The 14,984-nt window shown below is 40.3% G+C and overlaps 1 protein-coding gene across 6 annotated transcripts in view; it reads left to right on the forward strand.

Moving 5' to 3' along the window:
- DISC1 (DISC1 scaffold protein) overlaps positions 1-14,984 on the forward strand; it is a 189,889-nt gene that overhangs the window by 70,125 nt on the left and 104,780 nt on the right. For all 6 annotated transcript variants that reach the window (XM_064158528.1, XM_064158529.1, XM_064158530.1 and 3 more), the window contains one exon: positions 1,490-1,725. In XM_064158528.1, coding sequence (XP_064014598.1) covers positions 1,490-1,725 — 236 coding nt within the window. The remainder of the gene's footprint in view (positions 1-1,489; positions 1,726-14,984) is intronic.

The following is a 14,984-nucleotide window of genomic DNA, read 5'->3' on the forward strand; positions in this document are numbered from 1 at the left end:
GATGAGCTTTGATTTCTGTTAAGAGTCTATACTTAGCACTTCATAGACACCTCTTGTTGCATAGAATGTGGTGAGCATTCAATTTGTGGCTTTGGGAGGAGATAATAGTGATTTGCAAAGCTTCACAGAGACTTTGAGAAGCACAGAAATAGAACCATATTCTCCACTATGGCATTCAACTACTTTGCTAGCAAGTAGATTTTTATTTTTCTATTTTCTTTTTTGTTTGCTTTAGATTTTTTGTTTGTTTGTGAGTGTTTTGGTTTTGTTTGGGTTTGGGGGTTGTCATTTTGTGTTTTTTTTTTTCTTTGGTTTTTTTTTTTCTCCCCTCCTATATTTCAAGTTCTAGGACAAAAGAGCCAAAGGCCATATATTAAATAACTTCATTAATTCAGCAGCTCAGGCTCTTTCATGGAGTGCTCCTTCCATGAGTGCAAAGTGTCTTTTGATTTTCAAGTGAATATCAGAACATGCTCTTGCAAGAAACATCAGTAACTTAATGCACAGAGTTTGAACTCCTGGCAAGAATGAGTGCAACTGAGATGAAAGCTCTGGCCATTTTAAGTCAAGGGAGAGATTTTGTCCTTTTGGTTAAAATAGTAATAACCAAAAGGACTGGCCAGAGAGTCAGTGATACGCTACTTGCATATTGTGCTTGTTACTGAGTTGGAGCCTTGCATATTTACTGCAGGGGGTATTCTGCAGGAAGACAGATAAGTGATTGATCACTTTAGCTTCCAGTCTGTAGCAAGACTCTGTTGTCATGATTGAACTGAGGTTTTTGATTCTCAGGGAGAGGTTCTTAACTCGGCAGGACTGAAAGAGTTGGGACTGTTCAATCTGAAGAAAAGGAGGCTCCAAGGTCACCTTCTTGTGGCATTCCAGGATCTGAAGGGGCCTACAGAAAAGCTGGGGAGGGACTTTTTAGGCTCTCAGGGAGTGACAGGACTAGAGAGAATGGAGCAAAGCTGAAGATGGGGAGATTCAGACTGGATGTGAGGAGAAAGTTGTTCAGCGTGAGAGTGGTGAGAGCCTGGAATGGGCTGTCCAGGGAGGTGGTTGAGGCCCTATTCCTGGAGGTGTTTAAGGCCAGACTGGATGAGGCTGTGGGCAGCCTGATCTCTAGGGTAGAGTGTCACTGCCTATGGCAGTGGGGCTGGAACTAGATGATCTTTGTGGTCCCTTCCAACCCTGACTGATTCTGTGATTCTATGAAATACCTGTGTATTTTAAAGGTAAAAGGTGACTTGAAATTTGGTATTAAAGTGGAGACAGGGTGTTCCAGGTTGTGGAAGCAGTAGAGTTTCTAAATACAAGAGGCATAAGGAATTTTGCGTGTCAGCAAAAGAGCGTCTTCTCATTTAATGGGCTAAATCAAATGGACAGCTTCAGTTCATGCTACTTCTGAGACTTGTACTGCATTTTTGTAGGTGCAAAGGAGTTTCTTTTAATAGGGTTCTTAGTAATCTCAGTTTTCTATTCTGTGCAGAAAGAAATCGAAGACCTCCGAGAAAGACTGGCCATATTAGAAGCAAAAGATCAACAGCTAAGGAGAGAAATTGAAGAACAAGATAGTGTTATTCAGTCACAGGATTGTGAAATGACTGCATTACTTGGCTATGTTTCTTTGAGAGAACTACAGGAAATAAGCAAGGCTGTGGATGAAACTTTAACATCCTCCTATGGAATTGCTTTCAGTCTGGATCTTCCGGGGACAATAAAGAGGTATTTAAATTTCAATATATTATCAGTGATGTAAAATTTTGTGTCTTCCCCAGTGTACTGTTGAATTGGCTATCAATTGTTTTCTTCATAACTTTACCAGCTAATTATCTGGATTTAGACACTAAAATTTTCTAAGAACAGATGCTGAAGTTCAAATATTAATATACTTCCTCAGGAAGGGAGCTTGTAGTTATTTGAAGGTCTTGCACTCAATACTTTTTTGTTTTAGAGAGCTGGCTGCAGAATGTGTCTATATCATCAATGAACCCTTAATACCTGTCACCAGTTTAAACTGTTTCTTGTTAACTGGTGGAATTTTTTTCCCCAGCTTGGTAATACACTCATTACAAGATAAATTTCTCACAGCTGGGAACCATCCAAATCAATGCTAGAGAGATTTATTTCTTCAGTGATCTTCCAATCATAATAAAGTCCATTGTGATGAGTGTTAGGCACTTGACATTGTGGTAATGAAGGAAGAAAAGCAACATGACTACTTTTGGAATACCTGTCATTTAATGTACAGCTGATAGCAGCTTTTCTTGCTATGCTCATCTTTATTTACAAAAACAATGCATGTGTTCAGGGCCTAAACTGTACTAACAGTCAGTGGCATGTTAATGATGCAGCTCTGAAAGTGCTGCTGGTGCACCATCAGGGCAAAATAAAATTCCTGTTTATCCTAACTTGCATTTCTTCTAGTTAGGCAATAACCATGTTGCTTGCATTTTTTTCTCCCCTTGTGGTTATTTGGTTTAATTTGATTATAATTCCATTCATGAGAAATTGCTGCTCATGTGTACTAATTTATGCAGACTATAAATCAGTAGAATATTTTGTGGAGGACATATTCCTCTCTTCTGAAATTTGACATATTAAATTAGGTTATGTGAAATAGTTTTTGAATTTAGTTTGTTTTGATAGTTTCTTATACCTGTGTTTATGAGATTGCTTGAGACATTTTATTCATCAAGCTGAGAATCTGTGCTGTGATGTGAGCTTTCTCTTAGGTTTGGATTTACTTACAAAAGAATATTAAGATTTATCATTTTCCACTTTGTTGATACAACATTTGACTTGCATTTAACTCTTTAGAAGCTTATTTAAAGATGAGTTAAATTAGTGTTGGTTCAGGAGGAACTTGCTCTGAGTTAGCACCATGAATAACACAATCATTTGAGGGCAAGTAAGCATTTGTTATTCAAAGTGGGTTCAGAACATGAATGAAGATTGATAATTAATTTATTTCCTTTCTGTCCACTTTTAAAAGATGTCTTGATTAGAACTTCTTTCTTGTTTTGTTTGCTGATTAACTTTGTGCCACCAGGGCCAATGGTTAGGTGCTTCTACTCTCTTTGCTATAGCTGGAGTTCCCCTATTGCAAGTGGGGACAGTTGTACTCTGGTTTGGGTACCACAAGTGAGCAGACTTCAGCAGGAATCTGTAGCAGCCTTTGGGAACAGGCTAAATCTCCCCTATCAGTTTACAGTTGGGCTCTCTTGTCCAATCTCAAAGCCTTTTCTGATCAGAATTAAGGACAGTGATGTAGATGCCCACTTATGGCATGGTCCCATGCAATATAAATTCCTTGTATCAAAACATGGAAGCTCTGTATTGATGTCCTGTGCAGCCTGGACAGATCTGAACCTACAAACTCAAAGCAACCTCTTACCTGCCAAGGATGTTGATGTCCTGATAGGGAGTGTGCTTCTTCACAGATCTCAAGCTGGAGTGCAACGTATCCAGGAATGCAAAATCAGAAATCTGGCAAAAAGCCACAAGGCTAGCAGGAGATGTGACTGACTGGGAGAGAGAAAGTAGAGAGGATTAATGGTTATAGCACTTGGCTTAGATGAGAGATTGGGCTGGTGGTAATAGTTGTTGAGGGTGTTGGCAGTAGTCCATCAATGAAATACTGGGCTGATGATTTTTTCCTTCTTCCCAATTTAAAAAGTGAGCTGGTTGGAGCATATCACAACCTGATTGATACAACCTTTCATAGAATCAAGGTATGACTCATGGTCTACTTGAAAGCTTCTCTCGGCAGGAGATGATGGCTCTCTCTAAATCAAAATCTTCTTGCAGTGTCTCCTTTACATGATGTGGCTTCTTGTTCTTCTACATCCAATTCCAAATGTGCCAAAGTGTTGTGTATGCCGTCTCTGCAGCTCTGTTGAAAACTACTAGCTGTCTTGGGAGCACAAACTGAAATCTCCAGTCCAGCTGTGTAACTCAGCCACCTGACTTGATCATGTGGCCTGTTTCTTACCTTTGGTTCTCAAGCAGCTTCCCTCAAACCACTTGCTGCTTTGGATAGCTGAGCGCATCCCAGAGCTGTACTTCTGTGGTAGTCAGGAGGCATTTTTCCAGCATGAATTCTCTGCCACTTTTTGCTTTCAGGAAAGACTGTACGTGTGTAAGGGCTGAGGGTAAGAAAATGCTCCTGCAATTGTTGCAGTTATTTAACAGTGAGTGTTAGATTCACCATCAAACTGAACAAAGTGATAGGTGTCTTTCTTTTCAAAGCTGTGCAGTCCATCAGACCTCAGGTTTAGCGATCTCACGTCTGATCCAGTCGTGCTCTGTTTTGTCTTACTGTAAGATAAAAAAATAGCAAGCAGCTAGTAATACATCTGGTGTGGACATGCTTCCTATGTGCCTACGGACATCCTCTATATTGCAATACAAATAAAGAAACATTTAGGAGGTCATCTGGTTGAACTCCTGCTCAAAGCAGGGTCATCATTTCCAAATGAAATCAAGTTGATCAGGGCCCCACCTGTCTTGAGGTTTGTGCCTCTTCAAGGACAGAGATTTTGTAGCTTTGCTAGGTAGACATCCTACATTTCACCACCCTTTCAGTGAGTCTTTTCCTTTTTTTTTTGTCTCATATCTGCCCAGCATTTCCATAATTGCAACTTTGCATTGGCTTCTAAATCGGTACTTCTTGTGAAAGGCAATTGTATATTAAGTTACAGGTCTAAATATTTGATGAAGGCAATTTAGCATATTGGTTTTAAATTCCAAGGTCTTGGGATGTTTAATGTGAAAGAGATTTTTCTGGAAACAAAGTCTTCTGAAGTAGAGTGCTATGTGTGTGAGAAATAAAGCTATTACGCACGCACTTACACTAAAGATCACTGATTATGTAGAAAGTAATTCAATATTGATGGGCTGTAAGTTGCAAGCCTTTGGTTACTGGGTGGCAGGATACTATGTATTTATCCTAACTACCTTGTGCTAATCAGTAAAGTACTGTTACAATGTGCTTTTGCAGAATTATTTATTTGGTACCTGAGTGGTATTCAGCAATGGAATAACACAGGCCTGATGTGAAAGCATCTCTTAAGATAATCTGTGCTATAATAACTTGTATGGAGTGGCTTGCAACTCACTATAAAATACAACTTATTTTGCTTTTCTTGGTCTAAATGCTATTAAATATCAACTTATTAAAGCAAATTTCAGGGAAGGTGAGATAACATCTTCAATGAAGAATTGCCCAGACGGAAGTGTGCCAAAGCAGGAGAGCAAGGCAGTGTAACACTGGGCTGAGCATTGTGTCTAAACTTATTTTTCTTGGCAAATGTTGCTATTTTCAGGAAGATTAATAATCCTTTTGTTTTGTCTTGCTTACTTTTGATAAGTGGCAGGCTATTTGAAAACAAAAAGCCTTTGTCAGTAACCACAGCATACTTGAGAAATGTTAGATATATCATCCTGAGCCGTTTCTTCAGCTGTTGAAAGCTGAGGTTTAAAACCAGGCCAGGTAATGTGTGAACAATCTCTGCAATTCAACAGGGATTCTCATCAAGGCTGAGACCACAGAAAATGGTCATTTCATTCATCCAAACAGGCCTAATTGCTCTTGCTAAACTAGAAGGTGTAATCATTATTATGAAATGAGGAAATTACAGTGGAAAAGCTCAATTTGCTTGTGGGGCTGTACAGAGATGTGTTTACAAGATGGGAGCAGCTGGTGTTGTGTGCACTGTGACATATGCTGGCGTTTTAACTAAAGACGACATAGGGAAATCAGGGGAACGTAGGTCTGAGTGTTTTGGTGTGGAGTACTTTCTCCTGGAGATTGCAAGAGATAACAAAATACATAGTTTGGTATTCTCTACTGAAGAGGACACCATTTCTCACATATATATTAGTTAGTGTAACTTGAAACTTCTAATTATAAAATAAGACCATATTAATGATTTGATTTATTCTCTTCAGTACCTGTTCCTTTTTTTTGTTGTTGTTGTTTCATTTCACAATGAAAATTGGCAAAGTCTGTTATACTTCTGTTCACATTTAGCTTCACTTGGCATTTTCTTTTTGCTTGGTTTGATCCATATCTACAGATGTATGTGACTGTGCAGCGTGTCATCCTTAAAATAAATTGCACAGTTCCATCTGGACTATTGTCTGGGTACTGAGTGCTGATTGAAAGAAAGAAATGCAATTAAATACCTTTCAAAATAGTTGAATGCTCCACCTCTTCCTTCACCCTTCCCATGGAACAATTTTTAATTAGTGGGATTTGTTCCACAGTGGGTGTGTGAGATCTTCTGAAGATAGGGAGAGTCTTTTTTCTGTGTATTAGTGTTGCAGAGGGGAAATTAATTGATGTGAGATGATATTTTCCCAAATTAATACTGTTTATTAATTTTGATCCTCAGAACTCTCACCACCCCTGACCACTAATTTTAATAATATTTTGGTTCTTACACAGTTATGGAAACATTCTATGGATAATATCTACATCTAATATAACCAGCAAAATATATAAACATTAATTGAACTAGGAGAGACTATTTCCGTGGTCAAATTCTGCTTGCCCACTAGGTGGGCTCAAGCTCTTTCTGCTTTCTTCAGTCCCAGAAACTGCTCTTGCTCGTGGTCACCTCTGCCCCAGTCATAAAGTCTGAGCTTGGGAGTCTTCAAGTCTTCTGACAGCTTGTGGTGGTTTAACACAAACTGCTTCTCCCGCAACACAGAAGCGAGGGAAAGCAACGCACCAAAAAAACCTCTGGGTTGAGATAACAAGCTTCACTGAGAAAAATGAGATAATGCAATGCACAATCATCTCAGATTATTTGCAGGAAAATCGCAGTGAAATGCAGAAGCTGCAGCAGAAGCCAGCAACCTACTCCCCAGCCTGCATCCAGTCCAGCAGAAAAGAATCACACCCCAAACCTGGAAACTGGAAACCAGCAACCAGAACAGGAAGCCTCTAATGTTTCAATCTGAACTTCAAGCTCCATGATACTTTGATCCAGCAAACACTTTAATTTTGAAGATGGCATGACAGCAGCATGGTCTTGAATATCCAGCAGCAGATTCAACTCAACCCATGGCATTGTCCACCCCTTATTCTATACCATCTCTGTCATGCCCAGCAGCAGTCAACATCAAACGATATACATCATACATCGGTCACTCTGCATTCTCACTCAAAATGAGACTGTTTTGCAGTGTACAGAAGACTTCTCACTGCAGATGCTCTGAAGGTCTGCTCTGTCCCAGTAAAGTCTGGATTGGTTCCTGAACAGTCCAAATAGTGAGGCTGCATTTCTACCCTTGGGGCACTTGAATCCATTGACTCTTTTCACTTTTCCAAGCAGAAGCAAACTGTGGCTTGCATTCCAGTTCTCTGCTTCCAACTCATCCAGGTGTGAGGATGCCCCTGTCACAACAGAAACACAGGTGGGTTCCACCCCTCATAGTCTGATCACATCAGATTATACTGGGCACCTCTATCTACTAAAACTTTGTACTCTTGTGGGTTCAACTTGCCAAGCCGTTGCTTCTGTGCAGTCCAATAAACCCAACTGTCCCTCTCCTCCATCTTGTTGGAGGTTAATGCTGACTGGAATCACTTGCATCCTGTGAAGATGCTGTGGGAGTCCCTTCAGGAGGATTTGCAGCAGTATCAGCTCTTCCGCTTTCTTTGGGTGACTTTCCATTGGAAACTGGGGCAGTGTTCTTTGGGGGAGAATTCCCTTGTCATTCACCAATTGATACTGGCCCAGGCTGGTTCTCTGGTGCAACTGCCATGCCTGTTGATCTGTCTGTTGGCCCAGAAACCTTTGCTTGTCCCTGAGCACTCTGGACAGCGATGAGAAGGGCTTAAAAGGCAGGGGCCAGTCCCCACCATGTCAGAGTGATTACTGCCTCTTGGGAAGCTCTGAGATGATTACAAGCTTTTCCCAAGCATTTCACCAGCTTGTCAGGATTTTGCATTTGCTCAGGGGTGAAATTCCAAACCACTGGAGGGGACCACTGCCACTCAGATCTCTCAGTGATCTTCTTGGAAGAGTCCTGTATTGCTTTGAACAAAACCTGGGCTGCCAGGAGCCAGCGCAGTAATGGCACAGCTGTAAGCCATTCCCCTGAGGTGCCAGCACATTTGCCACAGCTGCCCCCAGCAACCAAATGCATCAACATAGTGAACACACCACTGAAAAAGGAAACTTACATAAATCTCTCTTAAAAAGCCTCAAACCTTAATTGAATCTTCTCATGACCTCGCTGCTTCTTATTTCAACCCTTTTGTCTCCTCCCCAAATTGACTGTCTTGCTCAAGACAGCTGCTTTTGAGCTACATGTTGGGGCACCAAATATATAGACTGTGGTGAATTAACAGAGCTTGCTTCCATCCAATACAGGAGTGAGGGAAAGTAACACACCAAAAAGAAAAACCCTTGTTGTAGAGATAAAAGCTTTACTGAGAAAAATGAGTTAATACAATGTACAATTCTGTTAGACCATTGCAGAAGTGACAACAGAAGCCAGCAACCAATGCCCCAATCTTTCTCATCCTGCAACCAGCCCAGTGGCAAAGAACCACAACCCAAACCCAGAAACTGAAAGCAGCAACTGTAAGGGCTAGAAGGATGTTTAAGGGTTTGGAGCACAAGCCTTATGAGGAAAGCCTAGGGCTTTTTAGTCTGCAGGGGGCATCTAATAAATGTATATAAGTATGAGGGCTCAGTGTCAAGAAGGAAGAGACAGACTCTTCTCACTTTTGCCCTATGGTAGGACAAGGGGCAATGGATGTAAACTACAGTACAGGAACTTTGCCTCAACATGAGGAAGATCTTTATTGTAAGCACCACAGAGCACTAGAATGGGCTCCCCAGAGGGGCTGTGGAGTCTACTTCTCTGGAGATTTTCAAGACCCATTTGGATGCATTCGCATGTCACCTGCACTAGATTATGTGGCCCTGCTCTGGCAAGGGCGTTGGACCCAAACATTTCCAGAGGTCCTTTCCAACCTCTAGCATTCTGTGATCCTGTGGAAGCCACTCATGTTGCCATCTGAACTTCAAGCCCTGTAATACCTTGCTCCAGTCAGCACTTTGATTTTGAAGCTGGCATGATAGCAGCATGGTATTGACTATCAGCAGCAGATTCAACTGACTCTGTGACACAGCTTCAGGTCTGTGTCCCCACCAGCACTGTTCATCCTGACTAAATTTCAGTCGGTGAGAACTCATCTTTCATGACACAGGTTACTTTGAGTATTTGCCTTACTTCCTTAATTTAGGGCCCTTTCATGCTGCTCTGATTATTTTCTTTAATGCTTAATGAAGAATTTTAAAGCTGCTCTCTGTGGCAGGAAATATGTTTTTGTCTGAGATTATTTGAAATGCAATTTTGACATTACTGAACTATAGTTGATAGCTATAGTTGCAGCAGTGGTATCACATAGGTGGTATGGTGCTGTTTTTCTAAGTGTAGTTCTTTAATGATCCATTGATCCATTTAATTCTGTGTGGGACAGCTTCACAAAACCTGCAGCAGCGTGCTTGCAGCAGAGAAGCAGAGGCAGAAAGTACATTCCCCTTCACCTGGGGAGGATTCTGTGCTGGGAATTCCCTTGACCTCCTGCCTGCAGTGTGGCTGGCACATAGCCAGCTTCTTCTTCCTGCCAAATGTTATAACCCCATACAAGCTTTAGATAATTGTCTCATTTTCAGCTGGTTTTATGTTTTGAGGAAACCATCATCAGGGATTTGGCATTCTTTTTGTGAATAGATAGAGGTTTTCCTCTCTGTTTTGTCTAACTAGAATTAATGTCCAGGATTGAAGGATTGACTCCTTGGGCAAGTGGGTTTTGTTTCTTTTTTTTCTCACTTGTGGGAACAACTCTAGAAGAAACTGTGCTGAATACCTGGCATGCAATGGAATATCTGTGCTTTAATGCCTGAAGTGAATTTGCTTCCTGTAAAGTTGCAGACAAAAGTCATTGTATGAGAGCTTCTAGAGTTGGAAATCGTGGCAGAGGCCTTCTTGATTGAGTTGGCTGGGTCTGAGCAGAAGCCTTTGTTCTGTGGTTCAGTAATTCATGGTGACTCTGATCCCACTGAGGCTGGTGGTGTTGCCATTGTACAGAGGAAAAAGAGCTTCTGCAAAGTCTGCTCCCACACCGTAGTCACTGGTTTTCTGTGGGAAAGAGGGATTGGTAACACAGCAGGGAAAGGACAGAGCAAGTCTTTCAACTTGGAGGACAGAGCCACTGTTAGTGATCTGAAGTATACTGAACCCATCTTAGAGTGTTATAGCAGAAAGATGAATACCATCAGCTTGAGTACCCATGTGTGCAGTGTAATAAGGAATCTGGTTTTCCCTGCTTTGCATCTGTTTCCCTTTCTTTGCCTGAACCACATCCAGTGGGATGTAACAGCCTATAAAGTCCAGGCTACACATGAGCTGATTCCTCTGGGTATGCATACGATGAGATCTATTTCTCATTGGGGAAAACTGACCAGCTGTCCCAATCCGTGTGTGATACTGAATTCTTTTGTAGCTAATAAAGAAAAACAGTGAACAACAATACCCAGGAACAGACTCTTTCAGTCAGCAAAGTACAATGGATATTATTCTTAGGAGAATAATTGCAGCTGCTGTAGGCAAGCTCTAGTTCTGTTGCTCTCCAGACAGATGTTGCAGAAGAGTGGGAATCTCTTTACATGTCAGAAAATCTGGGAAAAGTGGACGGGATGAACTTCTACTGCAGATCACTCTTTTGATTGTGCCTTTAAGTCTCATGCTCCTGTTTCAGGTAGCAGCTGGAGTAACAACAGCCACAACTACTCTGTGGTGGCAGCTGACAGAAGAGTAATGGGAAATACAGCATGTGAATGGTTGTTTGAAACGTGGCCAGCTTAGTTGTTTGGACAGCATATTATAGGACCAGAAGATTTCTTAAAATTTGACAATGAAAATTTGTTTTGAAATGATCATTATCTCCAAGGGAGGTTATTCTTCCTCTGTACTCAGCACTGGTCAGGGCACACCTTGAGTACTGTGTCCAGTTCTGGGCTCCTCAATTCAAGAGAGATGTTAAAGTCTTGTGGATCAATTAAAAAAGATGGAAAGGAACTTACATGTTTGACTAAAAAAATGCTTTCCTAATATGGTAATACCAAGATATGTAATCCAACCAGGCTTATGGATGGATCACATAGGATGAAAATCTTGATACTGAGTGTCTTCCTTAATTAGTTAAAACCAAACTTTGCAATGGAGCAGTGAAACAGAAGCCTTGTTTCACCTTAATGCATTTAATATATCTCTGAATGTTCTTAATTGAGCAGAAATGTAGATCTTGTTCTGATTAAAAAACTGCAGGTGGTGTCTGTAGTAATGAATCTGTTGATTTTACTTAAGGAAACTTTGGGTATGTATGTTTGAGTCATAGTATATGTCTGTCTTAAAGCTGCCTCTTTGTGAAGCATAGTTTTGTTCAAAAGCTCTTCTCTCCTATCTGTCTTCAAAGCTCCCTGAGATACACACATAAAGGGAACTGTAAAAGTACAGGAAAGTTATTGATTGTATGATTTCATTTTGTATTGTGAACTTCTTTAAAGGCCCAATGTAGACCCTAGACCTAAGATTTACGCTGGATTTTTGCCTTGATGTGTACTGCAGCAAATGTTTACATCAAATGTTCCCCTAGAAGCACACGTGGTTTCCTTTCCAAAGGACTGGACAAAGACTCTTTTTGGAAGGTCAGCTTTTGTTTGCTGTTAAAAGCAAGATTAACAAGTGTAGAACTTGGTTTATATATTTTCACCTTCTAAGTGAGTACAGCTTTTGTGACTTCAGAATCAGAAAGAAGCATGTTAGAAGACTCAAATTAGAAGAGTCATGCACTCTACAGGCTGTGACCATTAGAATAAGTTTTCATTTCCAGGCAATCTGATTACTTTGGGCCAAATTCAGACTTACTCTTAAACCGAAATTTGCTGATAGTCAAGAAAATACTCTTTAACAATTTAATATATGAGGGAATATACATTCACATGAACTGAGGTCTTAGACCAGCATGCTTTCTCATGTACATCCCATCTGAGCATAGGTGCCTAGACTGTTGCTTTTAGATTAGGATTCAAATACGGGCAATTTTAAGTTGTGCTTTAAGTAAGTGCTTCTTGCTGAAGAACTGCATTGTGGTGTGGAGATAGGGAGTGAAATAACAAGATCTAGAACAATCTTTTAGATGACAGTAAGGAAGAATAGTTGCTATTAATGGGCATCCTTTTGTCCTTGTGTTGTTGCTTAGTTTCCGTATGGAAATAGGAACTTGCAGTAGAGAATTTATTTAAGCTGATACCATGTGTGTGGTATGTTCTCTTTGGTCAATATGGAAACTGCATTCTGATGACTTTCTTTTTTTTTTCCTTTGGTCACTGTATATATATTTTGTCCTTAATGCAGGAACTGTTTTTGTTTAAGCAGTACACACATTGATGTATATTTAATGTAAAAACCAGCATGACTTGCCTTTTGCCCACTTTCCTTCTGTGAATTTTTCCTTAGGAAATGGAGCAGCAGTGCACAATAGCCTGGTATGCAAAGGGAAGTGTACTAGCAAAATGGAAGGAAAGACATTCAAAAACATGTCTTCCTTTAGTAGAAAGCCATTCTTCCCAGTATTGTGCTAGTCAGCCTTCCTCTGAACAAAGCCACTTCCATGGTACTTGTGATTCCTATATGTAAATCACAGCTTCTCACAGTGTTCTTTTAAAACGTGGTCTGCTCTGCCATGACATTTAAAGTCCTCTGTGGTCATGTGGGAAGCCTGTGATAGTGACAAATGTGTGAACCACACTAGTTGATACCCAGTCTTCCTTCTCTTCCCTATTCCATTGAATTTGCCTTTATTTTTCCAACACTCCATTCCTGAGATTGTGAATGTGACTGTTCAGCATATGCTAGTTTGAATCTAGCTGGAATATTTTACTGAGAAAAATTAGATGATAGGCTGTGAAAAGGAAACTATGGTGATGTCTACTGCACTCACAGGCATGCTGAGATGTATAAAAACAAGAACATAAATATAGATAGCACAGTTGCTCTCTCTGGCTCTGGCTGCCTCCCTTCTCTCTCTAACCTGCTGCCTGTGTAACTAATCCGTCTGCTTCCTAACCCCCCTGGCTGATTCTCCAAACTCACCTTGAACATAAGGCAAAGTCTGGGATAAGGTAGAGGGGTAGAAGGGTGGTTGGGAGTCCCTCCTGGGGACTCTGGTTTCTGGGAGGGCTGTTGTGTTTCTGTATTACTTTTAAAACTTGTATATTTCTGTATCTAGCTGTATATATTGTAAATACCTGCTTGTATATTGTGCTAAGCTGTAAGTATAAAGCTTGTTTCTTAATTTTCAGCTTGGCTGAGTCTAGTCTGGGTGATTTCATAAGAGTGTGTGGGGCAGGTTCACAAACCATCACACAACACGTTCCAGCTGTGATTACAACTCAACATACTCAGTTCCTATTCTTCAAGGTCACTAAAATGAGATTTTTAAAAGGCACTGGATTGCTTGAAGTATTTGGATCTCAATTTTTTTCCCAGCATCTTTTGACATTACATGCCAAATCAAGTTCTGCTCTTGAATGTGCAGCATTCCCACATCTTTCTGCAGTTCTTCAGCTGAAGACCATGATTTGCCAAAATATTGCATCATACATAAAGGGTTAATTCCTGATCTCCTACTTTCCTGTACTGCTGTCAGGAGTATACAATGAGACTCTAGAATGCAGCCTGCTTACATTCTTTTAATTTTCTTCACTGTTCATTATGGATCCTATTATGTATAAATCCTTTGCAAGCCAATTAAATAATAGGCCTACGTGGCTAAGTGTGTGAGTAAATAAGTTGCACAAGAAGTATGGATTGGTGTCAGTTCTGCAAGCATTAAAAACTTTTCCTTCACTTAGTCAATTAAATTTGCACTACCTGAATTCCTGTCTTACTCTAGTCCTTCCATGTGCTTTCCCTGAGGTGGAGTTATCTTCTAAATGGTCCTTATAATAGATTTCAGAAACTGTGAGAACAAGCAGTTGAATTCTTAATTAGCTCTTCTGCCAGAGAAAAATAGTAATGAGTCAAAACTACGGACATCATCCCAAGTAAGAATTAGTGCTATTCCAAGAAGCTCTTTCTAAAGCCTTTCCCCCTGGTAGTAAAGCAACCTTTAAGCGTATGGAATACCCCTCTTAATGTGAAATATGATGCTCCAGAATGGTAGTAAAAGAAAACCCAAACTGTTTCTTGTTCAAGTCACATGTAACAGATTGTGGCTATTAAAGCCCTTTGTCAGTAGAATGAATCAATATCGACTGACTGATTTCTCTTGCAGGTAGTTCACTTGTCAGTTAATTGGAAAGCTTGTGAGTGACTTCTCTGAGGTGGTCTTTTGTGGTAGAAGAAAACATCTCAGCAATAAACTTAGTTAAAAGCTGTTCATAGTTGGTATCTATGGCTTGTTTGTACATGGTTTTGACAGCTGTATGTGAATTGTCTGATGGACTGGTTTCCAAATGGGCTAAGGGATTCCTGCAGTATTGCTCTGAAGGCTAATAAAGGTTCTGAATGGGATGCTACTATTAAATATGTACCATAAATAATAAAAATATACTTGTAAGAGTCTTCATGAATGCTCTAGCAAAAGGATTCTTCAGAGTTAAGTCTGTGGTTAATGCAGTTATTCCTAGCTTGAGTCAAACAGTGATTTACTAATGATATTCTTTAGCGATATGTCTCAGATTTAATACAGAGCGCTTTTAAAACTATAATTCTGCAAAAATCTCTCAAAACTATAGATGTGCCATTGAGATAGCAGTGTGAAATTCCTTATGTATTTTTCAGTGACTTGTTAAATGTTCATTAAAAAAATAAATCCAGGTATAGAGAGAGTGTTTTTCCCCCATTCAACCCCTGGCCATGAAAGTCCACATGGGCTTGTGCATCCTAGTTAG

The sequence above is a fragment of the Pogoniulus pusillus genome, chromosome 18, assembly GCF_015220805.1.
Source record: "Pogoniulus pusillus isolate bPogPus1 chromosome 18, bPogPus1.pri, whole genome shotgun sequence".
NCBI lineage: Eukaryota > Metazoa > Chordata > Aves > Piciformes > Lybiidae > Pogoniulus > Pogoniulus pusillus.